At 42.4% G+C, this 21,802-nt stretch overlaps 1 protein-coding gene across 8 annotated transcripts in view; it reads left to right on the top strand.

Moving 5' to 3' along the window:
- OCRL (OCRL inositol polyphosphate-5-phosphatase) overlaps window positions 1-21,113 on the top strand; it is a 53,002-nt gene extending 31,889 nt beyond the window's left edge. For 6 of the 8 annotated variants that reach the window (XM_081808273.1, XM_081808271.1, XM_081808275.1 and 3 more), the window contains 9 exons: window positions 1,462-1,572; window positions 2,214-2,379; window positions 2,644-2,879; window positions 11,437-11,460; window positions 14,839-14,955; window positions 15,986-16,070; window positions 16,699-16,826; window positions 18,364-18,475; window positions 18,655-21,113. In XM_081808273.1, the coding sequence (XP_081664399.1) occupies window positions 1,462-1,572; window positions 2,214-2,379; window positions 2,644-2,879; window positions 11,437-11,460; window positions 14,839-14,955; window positions 15,986-16,070; window positions 16,699-16,826; window positions 18,364-18,475; window positions 18,655-18,776 (1,101 nt within the window). In that variant the 3' untranslated portion in view covers window positions 18,777-21,113. The remainder of the gene's footprint in view (window positions 1-1,461; window positions 1,573-2,213; window positions 2,380-2,643; window positions 2,880-11,436; window positions 11,461-14,838; window positions 14,956-15,985; window positions 16,071-16,698; window positions 16,827-18,363; window positions 18,476-18,654) is intronic. The other 2 variants (XM_081808272.1, XM_081808276.1) reach the window with 1 other exon arrangement.
- Window positions 21,114-21,802: the final 689 nt, after the last annotated feature.

The raw sequence follows: 21,802 nt of genomic DNA, 5'->3' as shown, positions 1-21,802 counted from the left end.
AGCAGGGAGCCCGATGCGGGGCTCCATCCCAGGACCCTGGGATCATGACCTGAGCCGAAGGCAGACACTTAATGACTGAGCCACCCAGGTGCCCCAAGGCATCTGTATTTTTAAGACCTACCTGAATTAATCCTGTTGTATACCTGGTATTTTGGGAATGGTCTTGCACTAGAGGTCCAGATACAACTTCTGGTATTAACTGTGGCAGGGAGCAACTTAGTTGATCTTTTTATATCTTGATATTCTCAACGATCAGAAGAATAATCCTTGCTTTGGTAGCTTTGCAGTTTGTTGTGAAAAGATGACACATGTAAAATACTTTATGAAAAAGCAGTTGCAAAATTTTATAAAAATATTTTAAAAGTATAAAATTCCTCTTAACCTAACACTATAGTGTGGACTCTAGTGATTGCTTGCTCCTCAGTTTTCTAAGCATTATGGTTTAGATATGTAAAAACCTTCCCAGTCTTTGAGATATTTGGCTCAGCTTTGATGCTCTTATTTTCCACATTTGATTTACAACCTTGTCTACATGCATCGGTCCTTTTTTTTTGATATTGAGTTTGTAAAGTTTCCTATTCTAAAAAGAAACCGGGACCTCAGTAAGTTAAAATGCTATGTTAATTATGTTCATTTTTGGCATTGATTTGTATGAAGTTTTAATAGTGAAAAAAAAAACACACAGCTATATCAGGAAGCCAAATGTGCTGTGTCAGATGGGAAATGTTTTTGATCTATTAGTTGAAATGATTTGTTTGTCCGTTGTCATGCTTTTACTCTAATCTAGGGCATTTTGTATTGGCCGTTTTCTAAAATGGCCATAAGATCTATTTACTAACATACCTTTAGCGTTATATAATCTGTGCATTGACGTTATGATTCTTGGCATTGTGCATAGCAGCTAATAGAATTAAATGCTTCAATCATTTTTTCTGCTGTTTCAATGCTTTGTGATCATTGTTAGAAATGGTAGTAGGTATGTCTTGACACTTATTTTATGCAATGCAGGAAATAATTTTTGCCACAATTGTCACATTTCCACCACCACCAAATAACAATGGAGCAAGAAAATAATTTTCCCAAATACTACTGCCAAGCTTCTTAGCACCGAGGTTTGACTTTTCCAGGAAGTTAACCAATTAACCTTATCTTTACCATAAAGTGGGTAATGCTGTAATGCTTACTTTAATTTATATTTGTTTGTGACATTTAAAAAAATTGTCATTTAAAAAAATTGTTAGACTCTTAGAGATTCAAGCTGAGCACACACAAGACTAAAATAAGGATCTGTTTTCTTTGAGGTAAAAGTTGTGGATGGAGTGATATTTCAGAAAGTGTTTGAGGATGTTTTTGCAATGTTTAAGTGATTGCTGTAACAACCCATTTTAAATTGTTAGGTAGTCTCAAGGGAAGATGAGCTAGGAGCATTTAAGACTGAAAAGAGGGTTTGTTTTCTTTCAGGTGAAGGTTGTGGATGAACGGAGGTATCGGAAAGTGTTTGAAGATATTGTACGCATTATGGACAGGATGGAAAATGACTTCCTTCCTTCCTTAGAACTCAGCAGGAGGGAGGTGAGCAAAAATCCATGGCTTCCCCATCTACTGCTCATTGCGGTTAGTACAGTGGAAACCATGTTTGGTAGAGGAGGCAGCACAGCAAAGTGGTGAAAACCGTGTGTGCTGGAGTCAAACTGCCTCCATTTGGATTCCAGCACTGTCATTTAGAGGTGCATGTCTAACTCTCTCAGAGCCACAGTTTCCTTTTCTGGTTAAAGGGGTGGTTGTGCGGATTACATGAGTTAATACATGTGAAGCTCTTAAAACAGCTCCTGGCGTGAAGTAAGCCCTCAGATGTTAGCCGCTCTTATTTAATATTTCAGAGTTGCTGGTTAGTTCATATCTCAGGAACCAGGACTGACTTGGTCATGGGATGAATGTCCTACCCAAGGTTGGGTTACCCTCTTAGGATCTCAGGAACAATCAGAGTAGCCTAGAGAAGTAGCAAGAGCTGCCTAGTTCCTCCTCTGCTGGTGTGAATACAGTAGGAAATGAGAGGGCATGGTATACAGCTGGCTCAGTTGGTGAATGCATACAGCAGTTGCACACCTGGTTAATAATTACTTTATTCTTTATTCATATTCTCTATGGAATAATCCAACTGACATACTCCCCCTACTAGTGATGCATGTTTGTGTCTGTCTGTTATTCCCCAGTTTGTGTTTGAGAATGTGAAGTTTCGGCAACTACAAAAGGAGAAGTTCCAGATCAGCAACAATGGACAGGTTCCCTGCCATTTTTCTTTCATCCCTAAACTTAATGACAGCCAGTACTGCAAGCCATGGCTTCGGGCTGAACCTTTTGAGGGCTACTTGGAGCCAAGTGAGTTGTCCCTTTACCATTGTCTCTGCTTGCAATGTACCATCTCCCCATGACTCCCATGCCTCCCTTTGTTTAACTTCTTGTTTTCTAACCACATGTCTCTTACCTTCACTGTCATTATATTGCGGAGACCTCTTTTGTGTGTCCAGTGTCTCCTCCATCACTTGGTGATTTTTTAGAGGACACTACTTCTGTTGGTTCTCATCTCCCTTTTGCTCTTCCACCAGAAGTTTCTGTTACCGTGTGTCATTTCTTACATTTCAGATGAGACAGTGGACATTTCCCTTGATGTGTATGTCAGCAAAGACTCTGTGACCATCCTGAATTCAGGGGAAGATAAGATTGAAGATATTCTAGTCCTTCACCTGGATCGAGGCAAAGATTACTTCTTGACCATTAGTGGAAATTACCTCCCAAGTTGTTTTGGTACATCCTTAGAGGCTTTGTGCCGAATGAAAAGACCAATCAGAGAAGTTCCTGTCACCAAACTCATAGACTTGGTAAGAAACATTCTAAGACATGGAACCTCCTCTAGATGTAATTTTCATAATACTTAAGGGATGTCCTCATTGTCTCTATGCTTTCTCTTTTGTCGGGGTTGGGGGAATTGTCAGGTGATAAATAAGAACAAGAATGTCACTTTACTCTAGCACTACTTTCATTAGGTAAGCCTAAAAGGAAAGAGAAAAGAGCAATCCGTAATTGCCTCTTGTCAGGAATATAACATGTAATACTAAGTTCACTGAATTAGATTAAAGGCTCCCTTCTCAAAGGTCTAATGCTTATTTGTTATGCTCTTCATACTTTAAGTCACTCTTATATAAATTAGCATGTATGCAAGGTACAGTAATGCGGGGGGGCAGTATTATCCTCAGTAAACACATGAGAAAGCTGAGGCACGGAAACAAGAACTTGCCCAAAGTGGAATAAGTTAGTGACAAGTCTGTCCCCCAGACTTTCTGATTCCCAGTTCAGTAACTCCTCACTGTATCATCATATCTAATCCCAAACTTGGCTGCATGTTGCAGATCAGACCCGTAAATGAACCTCAGAGTACCTGCCTCAGAATCCCCCAGGGATCCTTGAACAAGTACACATTCTCCACCACCACCCCCACTCACCTCTGGCAATGGAATCACAGCCACGGGGCGCAGGGCTTAGGAACCTGCATTTTATCAGCATCCCGGATGATTATAATGTGCCCTGAAGTTTGCTCCATGTTTAATGGGACACACTTAACAAAAGGAAGGAGTAGGATTTCCCCTCCCTGACACCAAGCTCTAATATCAGTGTCCTTATGGAAGAAATGCTTATTATTTTCAGTAACATAAACTGATTTAGTAACAAGTTCATCCTATTAAGAACTCTTCTTCTAGATGAAAATATTGCTGCACCCAAAGTGTACAGACCTCTTTGGGCTATAAAAGCATACTCTTGGTCTTTTACCAAAGAAAATGAGGCAATGTGACAGCCATACTTTATCATTTCTATTAGTATTCATGTTGATCCTTTCAGCCTCGCCAGAACAGTGATTTTATCATCTAGTGAGGAGGGCTAGACCAGCGCGCAGGCTGCTGGCTTGTCTGAATGGGATCTGTTCTGTTGCCATGGAATTGTTTTAGCTATGACTCAGATGGCAGATTAAAACACTTGAGTCCAGTCCCAGCATTCTTTCTTGGAATTATACTTGTTTCCCTAGAGCTCTCATGACTGTGTGTATTACCTCTGTTTGAGAGAGAACCATTTTCTTCAGAAATTCACATCCTTACATTCTGTTATTTCTTATGATACTTGTTTTCTCTTTTACTAATATATTCTGCCTTTCAAATTTAGTATTTCACCATTTAGGATATATTCCAAATGAAGTTTCCCCTTTTTTCCCTGCCCCCTTCCCTCCATCCTAAACACCATTTCCCGGCTTTCTTTTTTCCAACTTTTAATTATGAAAGTGGCAAATGTGCAGAAGAATGGAAAGAACAATACAGTGAACCCCCATGTGCCTTGCAGATATAGATGTGTTTTTCTTTTTTTCTGCTGTACCATTTGAAATGAAGTAGTGATATGTGACTTCACTGGTGAACACATTAGCCTGCCTCTCTTAAGAAAAAAGACAATTTCGGGCGCCTGGGTGGTTCAGTTGGTTAAGCGACTGCCTTCGGCTCAGGTCATGATCCTGGAGTCCCGGGATCGAGTCCCGCATCGGGCTCCCTGCTCGGCGGGGAGTCTGCTTCTCCCTCTGACCCTCCTCCCTCTCATGCTCTCTGTCTCTCGTTCTCTCTCTCTCTCAAATAAATAAATAAAATCTTTAAAAAAAAAAAAAGAAAAAAGACAATTTCTTTATAAGCACAATACCATTATTATGCCTAAGAAGACTAGCCACTCCATATTTCAGTTTCTCCAGTTGTCCCAAGAATTTTTTGATAGCTTTTTGAAGCCAAAATCTCATCTGGATTCATGTAGTACCTTTGGTGAGGTCTCTGCAGTCTCTTTTATTTTATTTTTTTAAAGATTTTATTTATTTGAGGGGCGCCTGGGTGGCTCAGTCGTTAAGTGTCTGCCTTCGGCTTGGGTCATGATCCCAGGGTCCTGGGATCGAGCCCCGCGTTGGGCTCCCTGCTCAGCGGGAAGCCTGCTTCTCCCTCTCCCACTCCCCCTGCTTGTGTTCCCTCTCTTGCTGTGTCTCTCTCTGTCAAATAAATAAATAAAATCTTTTTTAAAGATTTTATTTGAGAGAGAGCGAGCACGAGTGGGGGAGCAGAGGGAGAAGCAGACTCCCCACTGGGCAGGGAACCCAACTCAGGGTTCCATCCCAGGACCCCCAGATCATGACCTGAGCTGAAGGCGGATGTTTGACTGAGCCACCCAGGTGCCCCTCTACAGTCTCTTTTAGAGTAGAACAGTTCTCCCCTTTTATTTCTTTAATGACATTGACTTTTTAAGAGTCCAGGACAGTTGCCCAATCAAGGATCCACCATTTCCTAAATTTGTCTGTTTCCTCTTGGTAACTGTTTAAATTTAATCCTTTCATACTCCTTCCTTTCACTTTATTTCCTGTAAACTGGAAACATTTTATTTTTGGTCAGAGTTGGCAGAGGCATTACGATACCCTTTATTGTAATTGTCCTGTATTAATTAGAGTGACTGGAAGGAGGTTCAACCAGTGTGAAAATGTTTTATTTTGTTTAAAATATTATCAGGTAATTCATTGTTTGACCATGAATAGGAAGTAGCCAAAATCTTTAATGGAGTTAATGGGTCTGTAGGAAGCCCTTTTCCTTCTTTTTTGTGCACAAATGATTCGAGGTTTAAAAAAATAGAACCCTGATAATTTTTTCATTATGAAATTCTGAGTTCTTACTAAATTGTATATGTGTGGTCATCATTTATTCTTTTAAAGCTTTTATTTTGTAGAATATAGGGTTCCTTTTTTAAGTTTTCATTTATTTATTTGAGAGAGAGAGAGGGAGAACACAAAGGGAGTGTGAGAGAGAGAAGCAGACTCCCCGCTGAGCAGAGAGCCCAATGTGGGACTCCATCCCAGGACCCTGGGATCGTGACCTGAGCTGAAGGCAAAATATAGGGTTCTGATTCTTTTTTTTTTTTTTTTAAAGATTTTATTTATTTGACAGAGAGAGACACGGCGAGAGAGAGAACACAAGCAGGGGGAGTGGGAGAGGGAGAAGCAGGCTTCCCACAGAGCAGGGAGCCCGATGCGGGGCTCGATCCCAGGATCCTGGGATCATGACCTGAGCCGAAGGCAGACGCTTAACGACCTGAGCCACCCAGGCGCCCCTAGGGTTCTGATTCTTTCCACAGCCTGTCACATTTTATTAAATTCCTGTATCTCATTGATGATAAAGTTATCCATATTAGTGTGGGGCAATAAACAAGAAATCTAAGATTATCTGTACCCCGTTTGTAATATCTTCCCACTCTGTTTTGACTTGATTTTGACCTACAGTGCTTTCTTGTATTTGTTCATATTTGTTCCAAGACCCAAAATGATATTTCAGATCCCTTGAGATGATGCTATTAATAATGATACCTATTATCCACTATTACATTATTTACTCTAAAATTTTGGTGAAAACAGAAATGAGTTCAGTGCCTACGTTGACTTTCCATGTACTGTTTTCAGAAAGATTCTTGTGTCACACCCTCTTCGCACCAAATGTGGAATGAAATAACTGGCATAAGTCCTTTTCGTTCTTCTTGCCCTTCTCAATGACCGTGACTTTGCCACTACTAGCATAGTTGGAATTAGCACAAATGGCAAACAGAGGAGAATTTGTTTGTAATTTTCTTTATTCTTTTCCAGACTAAAGATAGATTTTTCTAGTTTCTTAACTAGCATATTAACTAGCGCATAATCATCAATATTTATTCATTACACACTGAATACGAAGTATTACAGAGTTTATGTGGGTTCTGTAATTTAGTGGTGATGAAAGTTTACTTATGTGTACAATATGGCTAAATTCTAAATCAAGGTTAATAGGCAGTTTGGTTAAAGGTAATCTAAACATTAACTACTTCTACTAGCTGATGTCCAATGTGTTTGGTAAATCAATATTTTGGAAAGACATTTAGAATGAGAGTTGTGGAACTTGTAATTTGTATTAACAATAGATTCCTGTGCTGTTTACTCAAGCCTTATATGCTATAAAAGCTTATTGATCGACCAGCTAATTTCTATAAAAATCAATCTCAGAACCAGCCTATTTTGGCTTTTTGAATATTTGATTTATGTAACATTAACATAACTAGAAAGAAATTCAGCAGATAAGAATAAAGTGGACTAGAAAGGTGATTTGGGGTTCATCATAGAAGTATTTTGAGTCAAGTCCAAGTACTGAAGAAATATGTATTAACATATTGGGTGAGCAGGTTCTTCCAGGTGTAAGGGACATCATGAATAAATGTTAGAAGGTGAAAGCAAAAAGACCATATATGAAAAATTATAAGATTTCCCTGAGAAGTATGAAGATTTAAAAAAAAGAGTATGTGAGGCTGGTTGGGTGGGTTGGGAGCAGGGGATAGAGCGTCTTGAAGTCAACAGATGAGTGTGCTGGAGCCACAGGGCATCTACAACTATCAGAAGGCTTTTATGAGTAGTATGAGGTTGGAAATTGACATATTTGGAGGAATAGTCTGGTGTTGCTTATAGATTGGACTAATGGAGAGACCAGGTTTGAACTTAACCAGATCTGGTTAAAGGTGTTGCTGGTAGATAGAGACAAAAAAAGGTTGAGGGATGGGTGGACAGGCTATACTTGCTTGGGGACATGTTTATTTGGAGAACTATATCAAAGTGTGAAATAACAAGAATAACAGCTTGGTGATTATTTCATCCCTTGTGGTCTTTTCACTAAGTGTTTACTTCGTCTTACTGATCCAACCACTCATTTCTTATCCTGTTAGGTGTATAGTTTGTGTTTCTTCTCTTTATAGTTCACATGAACTAATCCTTTCTAGAACTTTGATATCCATTCAGTTTCCTGCTTTTTATTTTTAAAGTTGAATCTGCCTCTAAGTGACTCTTTTACATTATTTAACTGCATTTACTACTGGCAAAATTCCTCTATGGATGAATGTTGGAGTGAATAATGATTTGCAGTGCATTTGTAGCATGCCATGGTTGCCCCACTGGGGAATCCTGAATTAGGTTCCCTTTTTAAGTGTGATCAACACACAGCCTTTTGCAGAGAGTGGGCAGGTCAGTTGAACTAAGTGATTATCAGTAACCTTAGGACTACCTTAGGAGTATGCTGTTTATTAGTGGAGGCTAAGTGATGTTTCTGTTTTCAGAATCAAGCCTAGTGTTAAAATAAATATTATTTACATCTACTATATGCCTGTAGCCTGAGAAGTAAACTCTCAGTGTAAATGTGCTGCTCCTCCACCAGTATCTAATCAAAGTCCTTTTGATTCTTCTCTCAGAGTTTTCTCTTTTATCCAGTCATTTTTAAAAATATATTATTTTCCCATTATTCAAGTGTTTACTCCTTTTTGACCTACCTTGATAGCCTTTTAAGAATTCCCTTTGCCTTGGGACATCTGAGCGTCTGCCTTCGGTTGGGGTCATGATTCCAGGGCCCTGGGATCGAGTCCCGCATCAGGCTCCTTGCTCAGCAGGGAGCCTGCTTCTCCCTCTGCCTGTCGCTCCCCGCCTGCTTGTGTGCTGTGCATGCGCGCGCTCTCTCTCTCTCTCTGACAAATAAGTAAATAAAATCTTAAAAAATAACAACAAAAAACAATTCCCTTTGCCTCTATCACTACCCTTTCATTTTTCCTCTTCAGGGCTGTCAAACTGATCTTCCTGTAATACAGCTTTGGGGCCTATCACTTCCTTAAAGGTAGTCAGTGACTCCCCCATCCCTACTAAATACAATCCAAATTGCTTTACCTGTCATTCAAGTTCCCCTAAAGTCTGACTTCAACATTCCTTTTCATATTTATTTCCCACTGCTTTTCTCAACATTCTCCCAGGCTCCCTACAGAACAGATGACTGACTTTTCCCTACTCCCACCTTGGGATTTACCTTCTCTGAACCTGTGTTTATTTTCGCCCCTCCCACTTGTAGTGTCCCCACCCCATCTCTACTCTTTAAAATCCTATGAATCTTTTTTTAATTTTTTTTTTAAGATTTTATTTATTTATTTGAGAGAGAATGAGAGACAGATAGCAAGAGAGGGAAGAGGGTCAGAGGGAGAAGCAGACCCCCCGCTGAGCAGGGAGCCCGATGTGGGACTCGATCCGGGGACTCCAGGATCATGACCTGAGCCGAAGGCAGTCGCCCAACCATCTGAGCCACCCAGGCGCCCTAAAATCCTATGAATCTTTTAAGGGCTAGTTAGGCCCCATCTCTATTATAAAAAGTCCCCTGATAGCCCCAGCTGAAAGCTATCTCCTTCCTTTGAACCCCTGTTTTGTTTGTTTTTCCTATTAACCATTTATTGAGAACCCATATTTGTGAGTTATAACAATATCAGGCTATAAATTCTGGGACTTTTTACCCCAACTCAATTGCAAACCCAAGTCAGGGACCATACTGTTTTCTTCTGTATAGCATCATTTTTCATCCTCCCCCTCCAACACCCTCCAAAGGCATGCCTTGCACTAGTAGATGGTCACTGCTTGAAGAAAACTTATTTGAGGGCCTGGTTGGACAGGTTAGTATATGAAAACTCTGCCTAGTTTTACTCATTTTGTCATGTGTCATGTATTCATGGGAGGCAAAAGAGAGAAGTCTGTTAGGCAGGCAGGTTCTACAATTTCTTAATAAGCCGTCCTAAATTTTAAAAAAGGTTGTACTCCAAAATTGTGTGAAATTAGATGTTTGGCACTCAGAATTTAACTTTTAAATTAAAAAAATATTGTAATTACAATATTATAAATATTGTATACTTCATAAAGCAATATTACTTTATTTTTATCTCACTTCATATGTGGTATTTAGAAGTGTAGGTAAACCTACAAGAGCCTGTTTAATTCATAATGTATCTAAAAATACTAAAATATCTACCCACCATATATATAACAGTCATTTGGGGGAAATGCATTTAGCATTGCTATTTGGAACATCAGGAAACACATACTCCCCCGCCTCCAGCCTCCTGCACATCTTTCATAGTGAGATCGGGACTTCTCCTTTTACTGCCAGACCTGAGAAGTGTGATTTATACTCAGGTTCTTGGTGGCCCATGGCAGAATTGGGAGGATTCCAGTTGGGAGTGGCTGGGGAGGTGCTCGTCCACTGCACTACACTGCCCTGCCATGCTTGGATTTTAGGCTGCCTCCTTAACCCTACAAAGCAGATATTATTCTCCCTGTTTTAGAGATGAAGAAACTGAGGCTTTATGAAGTTTAGTCACTTGCCTGATGTCTGTACAAAATTAATCGGGGGCAGAACAAAGATTTGAACCCAGGGCTGTCTACCACCAGTGCCCGTGCTCTCTCTGCTAACCATGGTGCTTTGTTTCTCACTGTCTTTTTCACAGCTTTCCCCTGCCTCTCTGCCCAGGAAGCAGCCAGATTGTACTTTTTGAGTTGTCTAGGGGACCATAGTGGTAATGACTGTAGAGTCCGTCAGACCTGAGTTCTAATCCTGATCCTGCCACTTAATACCTAATAGTATGACCTTGGGCAAATAATTTAAGCTCTCAGAGCCTCGGCTTCCTCATCTGTAAAATGGGAATAATAGCTACTTTGCACACTTGTGCAGACTAAATGACACTGTCCATGAGCACTTTACGCACTTCCCACTACATGGCATGTGCTCCCTACATGGCGGCAGTAACTATCGTTGCGGTGCTTGTTATTGGATTGTAATAAGAGCACAAAAGATGGGAGACCATTAACAAGTTGCCTTTTTCCTTCTCCCTTGCTGCTTCTTCCTCTTATACACTATAGGAAAACATGATAGGGGGTAATGATGGGTCTTCTGGTCCACAAAGGTCTGAAATGAAATAAATTTACAATTCAGAGGGGCCTCTATGTTTGGGGACTCTCAGGTCCTTTGAAGAGGGGAATAGGTATGGGGTGAGGGAAAAGAGTGTGGGATACTGCCTGGGGGGCCAACTAGGGTGAGAGGAATGGCATTACAGAGGGGAGAAGCCAATCGTCTCCTTCCGAATGCTGCCATTGGACTCCCATTCACCCATCGGGTGGCATTAGTATGAGGTAAGAAGCCACACAGTGTAGCAGCAGGGCCTGCCTCCAAGTAGCACGTGGAAAGGAGCCACCATTGGGCGTTTGGCCAGGTCAGCTGTCAGCTGCCAAAGGACACAAAAGTCTAGGACTACGCATGTATGTTTCTTGAGTGATAATCTCAGTAAACTACATGAAAATTTAATATGTGTAGTAGAGAACTTTGCATATGAGAACATGTTCCATTTTCAACAATAATGATTTATTTGGAAAATTTAAAGCTGTTTAAAGTGTACGTATCTAGTAAGCTAGTGAGTTCTAATAATACTGATCTGTTTCTAATTCTGTAAATTAATTCAAGTAAATTTCTGTCTGTCAATGACTTTCTTTTCCTGCTCTGCTCTCAGGAAGAAGACAGCTTCCTAGAAAAGGTAATGCAATCCATGGGTGGTTATGTGTTTCCTGGGCTTGATTAACAGTTAACTGTGGTTCCTGGAATCTGTCCCTAGTCTTTCCCATGTCAGAGTCCTCTGACTCCACAAGACTCCACCAAAGTCCTGTCAGCTGTCTCTAAAGTGTGTCTGCAGGCACAGAAGAGATTTTTGCTGCACCAGTCATCACTGAGACCCAGTACATAAAAAGTACATAGGACTCCAGTTCCAGATTTGTATGTTTAAAATGAGAAGTAATTAAGAGCTGTCTTGATATATCTGAAAGCTCATGAGGTGGAGGAGGGTACCACTTAGCTGTCCTCTGTTTCCAGTGATAGTCAAACCAGAAGTGGATTTCTGTTGCATTAAGAATGATTTGGGGTTAGTGGCAATAATGATTAATTACTGAAAGAATACACAGATGTATGGTTAAGAAATGGAGCATAGAGGGGCGCCTGGGTGGCTCAGTCGTTAAGCGTCTGCCTTCGGCTCAGGTCATGATCCTGGGGTCCTGGGATCGAGCCCCGCATCGGGCTCCCTGCTCTGCAGGAGGCTTGCTTCTCCCTCTCCTACTCCCCCTGCTTGTGTTCCCCCTCTCGCTATCTATCTCTGTCAAATAAATAAAAATAAAATCTAAAAAAAAAAAAAAAAGAAACAGCATAGAGTCATCGAGCTGAACAAGATCAGAAGGGATCATCTGGTCCAGCGCTGTGCCTTCAGACAGGGTAAGGTGTTTTCTGCATTCTAATAGACAAGACAACCAAGGTCCAAGAAGGTTGAAACACTCACTCAAGTCCTACTGCTCCTGACAGCAGGGGTGTGGGGCAGAGGGGACTAGAACCCAGGTCTCCTGAATACCTAGTGAAGGAAGCTAGTGAAGCACTCCTGCAGTGCTGGGCCACCTTCCATGTTCAGGCTGGAGGGTGTCTGGCTCCATACAGGCCTATCAAGTAGAGAAACGTGGGCTTGAAAAACATTCTTAAAGCACTGTCACATACTATCTAATGTGATCTCCCCATTTGGTGGAGTTTAATGCATTTTGATGATGGGGATGGTGTACTGTTTTCTGCAGTAGTTATTAGCACTATGGTTTCAAAGTGTGGGCTTCTCAGGCACCAGATGTGTCTTGTTGAAAGAAAACAAAGTGTGCCTGATTTCCCTTTGAAAATTAGAATTCAGGATAATTTGTGGACTTTTGAGAAAGTATTGTTTCTTGTGCATGATCTTTCTCTAGACTTTACAGATACAAGTATGACATTTTGTATTATCACACATGAATTTGAAAATGGATAGTGGATGATGTATATAACCTACTGACATTTTATTAACCTTTTTAAACCACTAAGGATTGAGGCGGTTCTGCTTCCCAGCCCTTCCTTGTTAATAGTAGGCCATGTTGTCTTTTCATCTCAGACAGTGCCTTGTGTTGCCTTAATGACTTAGTACAAGAAAAGTGCCAGTTGGATGTCGAGTTTTTTAAAAAGTACATGAATCAATGCTGAATAATTTATATATGGTAAGTTTGGAGGCATCTGCTAAATCTATACACGTGTTGCGTTTGCTTCAGAAAGTGAGCAGAGTGCATTATGGACAGTGCTTTGGTTCAGATACCATGTGGATGCCTGGATTTAATACTTGCAACCGGAAAGAAGTTAGTGGATGAGCCACTGATAAGAAATTCTGGCAGCTACAGGGAACATGAATATCAAATGATAGAATCCCAGGGAAAGAAAGAAAGGAAGCAAAATGAATGTGAAGAAAGTAGATTTTAAACAGTAACCAACTGTCACACTCTTTTCTTATTCTCTTAGAAAAGTACAGCGGCTTTAAAAGGTCACCAATGCTTTTGAAGAACATAATGTTAAGCAGAGCCCTTAGCTCTGCTCTAGTGTACACAGTCTCTGGAAGTAGTGAAACACTTCTTTTCTTTTCCATAAAGCAACATGGCTGGGGGTTGGGGATGGAATTTACAGAATTGCCTAAAGTTGAAAGTACACAATATATAACCCTTAAGCTGGAGGTGGAGAAGGGGGGAAGATGCAAAAAATTGCTCACCATTTTCTCCACTAGGATTTTTCTGAAGGCTGCCTTCATGACTTTTAATCTGTTTCAAACACCTTTTTGTTTTTTTAAAAGATTTTATTTATTTATTTATTTGACAGAGAGATAGCGAGAGCAGGAACATGAGCGTGGGAGAGGGAGAAGCAGGCTTCCCGCTGAGCAGGGAGCCCGACGCGGGGCTCGATCCCAGGACCCCGGGATCATGACCTGAGCCAAAGGCAGATGCTTAACGACTGAGTCACCCAGGCGCCCCCAAACACCTTTTTTTTTTTTTAAAGATTTTATTTATTTATTTGACAGAGACACAGCGAGAGAGGGAACACAAGCAGGGGCAGAAGGAGAGGGGGAAGCAGGCTTCCTGCAGAGCAGGGAGCCCCATGCGGGGCGCGATCCCAGGATCCTGGGATCATGACCTGAGCCGAAGGCAGACGCTTAACGACTGAGCCACCCAGGCGCCCTCAAACACCTTTTTAATATAATTTCTATTTGACTATATAGACATAAGATAATTGAGTTTATTTCCCCAGCCATTTACAAGTTCAGATTTAGTTGTCACTTTTGGGTTTTTCTCTTAGATTCTTTCAGGAGAATCTAAGAAAGTAGAAGGGTATGTAAAAGGGGTCACAGCCCTGAGAAATCTCTGCTGAGTTATTAATATAAAGAGTAACTTCTGGACTCAGACCCTGAACTTTTCACAGTATTTCTGGCTCTTGGTATGCTGTATTTGGTTTACTATTTTTGGATCTTCAGAGTTACGAGTTTTAGTGCCTTAAGATTAGACCTTCCATTGAGCCTGAAATATTCACGAATGTAGGTGTAATGTGGAGAATTGTCTTTAATTTCTGAGGACCAGAGAGCCTCATTTAAATCAACAATGAAAACGGTAACATTTGTGGTAAGACCTGAGAGAAGAGTAAGTTCAAAGTCAATAGAAACCTTTCCGAGGACTGTACAGACCGCTGTGCTGGAACGGCCCCCAGGTCTAGGGCGGCGCGCGCACTCCGCCGCGACCGTACTGCCAAAGTGCTTGTTCTGCGCGTCACCCCTGAGAGGATTTACAACACACGGTGCACCACATGATGAACATAATAAACCCAAATGGAATGCTTAACTGTTAAGCATCTAAAAGAGGAAGAAAATCTTTTAACTGTGGGAATCCGTATCAAGTGCGTTCTGACCAGGGATGTCCCCAGTAAGAAAAAATGACAAATCTTAAGAGATGAAGATCACATTGTACCTACATAAAGCAGAATATGAAGGAGATTAGGTTACACAAATTTTTAGAGACCTCTTTGAATCTCCATTTTCATCTCTTAGGAGAAATCCCTTCTGCAGATGGTTCCCTTGGATGAAGGTGCCAGTGAGAGACCCCTTCAGGTCCCCAAGGAGATCTGGCTTCTGGTAGATCACTTATTCAAGTACGCCTGTCACCAGGTAAGTGATCGTGGGCCTGCCCTGCAACTTTGGGAGGTGTGTGAATCCGGTAGGAAATGATAATACCTCGTGTCAGTATAGGGCTTGTAACTTTCCCGAGCTACATTCACCGAGCAGCACTATCAGGTCATCTGGGCAGATGGAAGTGTCCTTATTTACAGATATGAGACTTGAAGCCTGCAACCTAAGTGATTCAGCTAAGACCACAGCATAAGTGTGATGACGGAGCCAGGCCCAAACCGAGCACGCCTGTCTCCTGACTACACACACTTTCCCCTGGACCGCTGTGTACCTCAGTCTGTAATGCCTGCTTTGGGTCTCGTGTAGGCATTGCAGATTTTAAAGTCCAAAGCACACTTCAAGCCCATTTCTTTAATTTGGTTTTCCTTTTTTAATCCTATCTAAAATGCTAGCTACCTCCAACCCAACCCCCCAGAAAGAGAAATTTCTTGGGACTAAATTGGAGGAAAATGTTTTCTTACCTACTGAAGAGTAATAGAACTCAAAGGCAAGGTTTGGTGTGGGCATGCCATTTACCTCTGCCCTAGCCTTCCCTAGTATCAGTATCTGGATGTGGTTCAGCTGTTTGGACTCTGCCTTCTACTTGGCAGGAAGCTAGAAGTGGGGACACCTCGTCACCCACTCTAGCTATCTAGTCCTCTGCCATCTCAGGTATAGGCTAAAACCTCTGAAGATCATGTTCTGTTTTGAAACAAAATTTCACGCAGATTATACAGATGATAAATGGAAAAGATGCCTTTGTCACACCTCTGTTCCTAATCACGAGTACACATATTACCCTTCCATTTGCATCTTGCCACTCTCTCTCTTTTTTAATTTATTTTTTTTATTAACATATAATATATTATTTGTTTCAGGGGTACAGGTTTGTGATTCTTCAGTCTTACACAGTTCACAGCGCTCACCATAGCACATACCCTCCCTGCCACTCTCTTGATTCCTGGGTGGTCTTCAGAACCTTAGGGCTGATTATCTTGCCTTGTTCCATTCATTGTGACCTCTCTGGTAGGAGGACCTGTTCCAAACCCCTGGAATGCAGGAGGAGTTACAGCAGATCATTGATTGTCTGGATACTAGCATTCCTGAGACAATCCGTATCCTTTTTGACAAAGGCCTAGGAAGCTGGATGAAGAATTTTTGACCAAACTCTCCTTCCTATCCACATTTGAGTTTTGTGTTTCCATCTTTACTTTCTTTGTAACTGTCTTTTATTATAAGGTAATCATTGACTCTGCAGTTGCTTTTCAATCCCTTTCAGGAACTTTTGACTTCTCTCTGTCTCAGACTCTTACTGATAGGAATCAAGGGGTAGGTAACAACGACTTTTAATAAACGTGGAACATAGGACCCACAGCACTGGTACTGTTCTGCTTCAGGCCATTGATCACTCCTGCCACCACATGTGTTGTCACTAGGACATGGAAGAGGATGGGAAACATTGGTGACTAGTTTCAGGGACTGATGCAGTGTGAACGTCATTCTGCACACCATATTCCCCTGACTCTCAAGTTGAGCCAAACCTCCCAAGAGTCTTTGATCAATTCTGTAGCAACTCAGCTGCAGCATACCTGGACCAATAAAATATCAAACCCCAGTTAGGATCAGTGTGCCCTGAATAATAGGAAGGAAACTGTCCCTGAGGGAGCTGGAGGAAGAAAGCAAATCGGGTCTCTGTGTGGCCGTTTTCCTGGAGCCCCTTTCCCTTGACTTAAATTAATCCAGCTGGCAGTAATCACTCTGTGGCTGAAGCACTGCTCATTTTCCTGGAAGCCCTGCCAGAGCCCGTCATCTGTTATGAGCTGTATCAGCGATGCCTTGACTCTGCTCAGGATCCCCAGAACTGCCGACAGGTGAGTTTTACTGCTCTGAGGATGTGTCTGGGGCAAGTGCCCCCAGAGAGAAATCAGTTTCAGATGTGTAGCTAGCTATGTGGTAGGATGGGTCTGAATTTGTCACTCATGGCAGGACACCAGCATTGAGAGTTGGGACTCGTAAATTTTAGGTTATTTCCTGTTATATTTGCCACACTTTTCTAGTTGGCCTATTGAGTAGGGCAGATACCTCTACTCTGGCATAGGATTGGTGAAGCTGATCATGGAATTCTGGCTGATATTACCAGGAAGGGTCCATGACACTTGTGAGCCTTTCTCCTTTTTGTCTTCTTGGTGTTTTTTTTTTTTTTTTTTAAAGATTTTATTTATTTATTTGCGAGAGAGCACAAGTCGGGGGTGGGGAGGGACAGAGGGAGAGAGAAAAGCAGACTCCCTGCTGAGTGGGAAGCATGCCGCAGGGCTCGATCCCAGGACCCCGAGATCATGACCTGAGCCGAAGGTAGACACTTAACCAACTGAGCTACCCAGGAACCCCCTTGGTGTTTTTTGTTTTTTTTTTTAAGATTTTATTTTTAGGGACACCTGGGTGGCTCAGTTGGTTAAGTGTCTGCCTTCGGCTCAGGTCATGATCTCAGGGTCCTGGGATCGAGTCCTGCATCGGGCTCCTTGCTCAGTGGGGAGCCTGCTTCTCCCTCTGCCTGCTGCTCTCCCTGCTTGTGCGCTCGCTCTCTCTGACAAATAAATAAAATCTTTTAAAAAAAGATTTTATTTTTAAATAATCTCTACACCCAGTGTGGGGCTCAAACCCACAACCCTGAGATCAAGAGTCGCATGCTCCACTCACTGGAGCCAACCAGGTGCACCTTCTTGGTGTTTGTTTTTAATCTTGAAATAATTTTGATGCACAGTGGCTGAGAATACTATTCAGTCAGACTAGTGAGTATTGGGAGGAGCTCCCATCCATGCTAAATGACATTGCCTAGAAAACCATTGAGCTTGGCAGATGCCATGGCTACCTGTCTGAGGAGATGGGAAAAGAACAGATTAATACTAACCTGCTTGTGAGGTGCGGTATGTGTGTGAATGTGTGATGACCACATCACACATATGAATGTGGCCTGGTCATTGAGTGTACAGGGGCCAAACAGTATGACCTTTTTTTTTTTTTAAGATGTTATTTATTTATTTGATAGAGAATGGGAAAGAGAGTGAGAGAAAGCACAAGCAGGGGGAGCAGCAGAGGGAGAGGGAGAAGCAGACTCCCCGCTGAGCAGGGAGCCCATTGCGGGGCTTGATCCCAGGACCCTGAGATCATGACCTGAGCCAAAGGCAGACACTTAACCAACTGAGCCACCCAGGCGCCCCCAGTATAACCATTCTGACTTGGAAGTTTTCATTTGGCGGGGACTCTGGTAGTCATGAGGAAATAAAAGAGAGTTGTGACAGATGAATGAGGTCCTGTATGGGTTGGATTATAAACTACTATGACAGCTTTAAGCTCTTCTTAGTCCCTTTCACTTGTTCTCACTGCCCACCCCCCTTTTTTTAAAAACAGGTGATTTCCCAGCTTCCAAGATGCCATAGAAATGTTTTCCATTACTTGATGGCATTCCTTCGAGAACTCTTAAAATTCTCTAAATACAACAATGTCAGCGAAAACATGATTGGTAAGAGTACTTCATGAGAACGCCCACATGAGCAGGGGGGCGGGCTGGTTGGGATGGCCTCCATGTCCGGGCACATGGCCTGCTGCCTTCATCCCCTGGCCCCCAGTTTCCCATCCCTGAGGCTTTGCTTAGGTTGTGTCTGACAAAGGGTTTCCCTTTTCCTTTCTCTCACCCTCTAGCCACTCTTTTCACTAGTCTTCTCCTAAGGCCTCCACCCAACCTTATGGCAAGACAGACTCCAAGTGACCGTCAGCGTGCTATCCAGTTCCTTCTGGGGTTTCTTGAGAGCGATGAAGACTAATGAGCCTTTTCTTCTTACTACTCTCTGAGATTCTAGAGGTGGAAGATCTTGGGCACCAAGTATTTCAGAATGATTTGAAAAGTCATGCCACAGGAAGGGTCTGTTGCAGAATTTTGAGGCTGTTGGCATGAAAAGGTTGTTTCTAGTGCAAGAGGAAGAGAGTTTCCTAATCCCTCCCTTACCATATCCTACACAGCAAAATACTTTTAGACTTATATTGCCAAGCCAAAGGTACCATATTTTGGTGTTTTTGTGTTCTCTCTTTATGAGGCAAAGAGATCTGTATTTACACTCCTTTACCTGGGGATGTGTTCGTTGCCCTCCTGCCCAGCTATCATGATTGTCCTTAGCACCCTAGGCCTAGATTCTGAGATGTTCCTGTTCTAGGTCTACAAGCACTACGTGCTCTAGCTCCGACTTGTCTGTAGTCCTTTGTCTAAAGCACTTTTGCCTGACCCCCTCCCATATCACCCTTTTGCACTCCACTCCATTAGTTCTATTACGTCGAAGGAAGTCTGAGTGAAGCTAGCGACTCCTCGGATGTCCCCAGCAGTGAGTTAACCATGTACATGTGGTTGTGACATGCATTTGTGCATTTCTACTACGGTGGCATCTGTATGTCTGTAACATTGGCCTTTTCCTGGATCTGCACTGGGTGGAACCATATTCTCTTGTCTCAGACCACATTTACTAGCAGAACTTTAGGCTAGAGATGACATCCCATTGATGTGAGAGAATCACCATCAGAGTGGAAGCACTTTGAGCATTTCAGAAGTGAGAATATTCATGTTTGACAGTTCCTGCTTTCTACCATCCCTTTCTGTTCTTAATCAAATTTTACATGAGAATTAATCCTGGTTGTCTGGGGGACCCATTCCCCACTTAGAAATCCACCTCCAGAGCAATGCTTGCATTGCAGTCAAAAAGGCAGGCTGGACCTCAAGTGGGCCTCTCTGGTGGTACTGCTCCTCCCCCCAGCAGGGTATTATGGATAACCCTTGGAACCCCCTCTCTGGTCTCCTGAAATACCGGGGGGCAGATGTTGCCCCCTCCCTCATCAGGCTGGCTCTGGGCTTTACGACCAGCTCCCCATGGCTCCTAGTCACCTTATCGAGTGTTACGGAAAAGAGACTATGCAGTGGGCCCAACGAAGCCCCTTTCTCTCCCACCCAAGACAACCCTCTGAGCTTTTCATTTACTCAAGCTCTGTGGGGCAGCATTCTTTTTTTTTTTTTTTTTAATTATTCTGTGTTGGTGGGCAAATCAGCTACCAGCCACTGACTGCAAAACTGCCTGATGCAGTTGGCTTCTTCCTGGATTTCTTTCATTAAAACCACCCTGAGTCAACTCATTCTTGACTGTTAACATTAAATCCAAGGAGCCTAATGTACGGACTCTGTGTCTTGTCTTGGGCATTGACTCCTGACTCTTCTAGCACATTGAAGGAGAGAGCCAGGGGAAACACCACTGCTGAATGGTTCCTCAGTTCCCCCCATCTCTCGTAAGTTGAGTTCTGTGGGGGAAGAAAAGGTATGTATCCTGTGATATTCTGGTTAAACCCTTTCCTGATTTGGAGTTACGGAACTAGGAGTCAAGTTCCTGGTGCCAAATAGCTGCAGATCTGATAGGTCAGAACTTCGTTAATGGAAGATTGTGAGCAGAATGCTTTTGTCATCTGCATTAGGCCAGAAAGTGATCATAGGAGAGGCAGATTATAGAAGCTGGGTCAAGGTCATAACACAAAGACAGGGAAATGACTGTCCTGGGCACATTGTCTAGTATACTGCCAACCTGGGATCTTTGGATCATCAAGGATATGGTTGGTGGGGACCGAATGCACCATCCTAGCTCTTTGCTTATGAGGCAAATGCACTAAATTTGTTTACCGCCTCTCCATTTTTCCAGCTCTGGCCCTGGGATGTATACAGCATTAAGGGTTTGAGACAATCTCTAGGTAGGGAAGACAGAAATGGAGTAGATGTAAGAAATCTGCTCCCCTACTGTGCCTACTCCAGCACGCCAACCTCTAATTCCTAAGTAACTCTAATGCACTATTTATTTCATAGCTCCTCTGAAGGAAGGAGTTCAGATCCAGCTGGTAGAGAAGAACTCTGCATCTGTATTGTTTTAGGGAAGAAATGGTTCGAACCCACGTGATGACATTGCATTAGTTTCCCCTTTCACTGTTTTCTGGTTCTTATTCTGTAATTGTTATATTTTCCAGAAATGTCTTGGTCACTAAGCAAAGCTGCTAGTGGGATTCTGTATTTTGTGTCATCTTTTTTATTATAATTTATTGCAGATTTTTTTCTGAATAAATATATGTTGTGTGAAAAATCAGTGTGATCTTGGTAAAGAAAAACTGAGGAGGGAGGCTTATGTCACTGGGTCCCACTTGACTGCAGTCCTCACAGCTATGACGGTACCGTCATTTCCTGTCTTACAGGGAAATCTAAGAATTCTCAGTATATTTGCCCTTGGGTGCGAGAAGAAGCCACGTATTTTCAGAGACTAAGAAGGAAGTCACAGCACTTCCAGAGGCCAGCCCAGGATCTTATCTTAACCCTGGGGATTCAGGGAACAAAATAACACTGTTAGGGAAAAAGATGTTGATTCTTTATGCATGTAAATGTCACACCGGGTCAGATCCTTGATCATTCCACCCCCACAAACGCCAACATACACATTTTGGGAGGATGCAGTGTCCTTGCCAACATAGCCTCAGCAGTTTAGACATGCCCCTACACCTGTTTTCACAGGATTCATTTGGCAACCTTTGAAAACCAGTTTTGAACCTTTGTTACCTCTTGGGGGGACAAAGTCCATAGATTTAGTACTTTGGGGGGCTCTAATCTGAACTTTGAGAGGAAACCCCTAATTTGAGCATGGTGCCTTTTATTCCCCTGCCGATCTCCATGTGGGTTCCGTTCCCTTTGAGACCAAAGAGGCCTCAGCTGGAGCTTTCTTGGCAACCAGGGCCGTCTTCCAGTTCGGTCTGACTATGAGCTTGACCCTGATGAATGTGC

The sequence above is a fragment of the Leptonychotes weddellii genome, chromosome X, assembly GCF_054177405.1.
Source record: "Leptonychotes weddellii isolate Sample4059 chromosome X, ASM5417740v2, whole genome shotgun sequence".
NCBI lineage: Eukaryota > Metazoa > Chordata > Mammalia > Carnivora > Phocidae > Leptonychotes > Leptonychotes weddellii.
The sequence above is the reverse complement of the archived record's forward strand: the minus strand, read 5'-3'. Positions and strand labels throughout refer to the sequence as shown.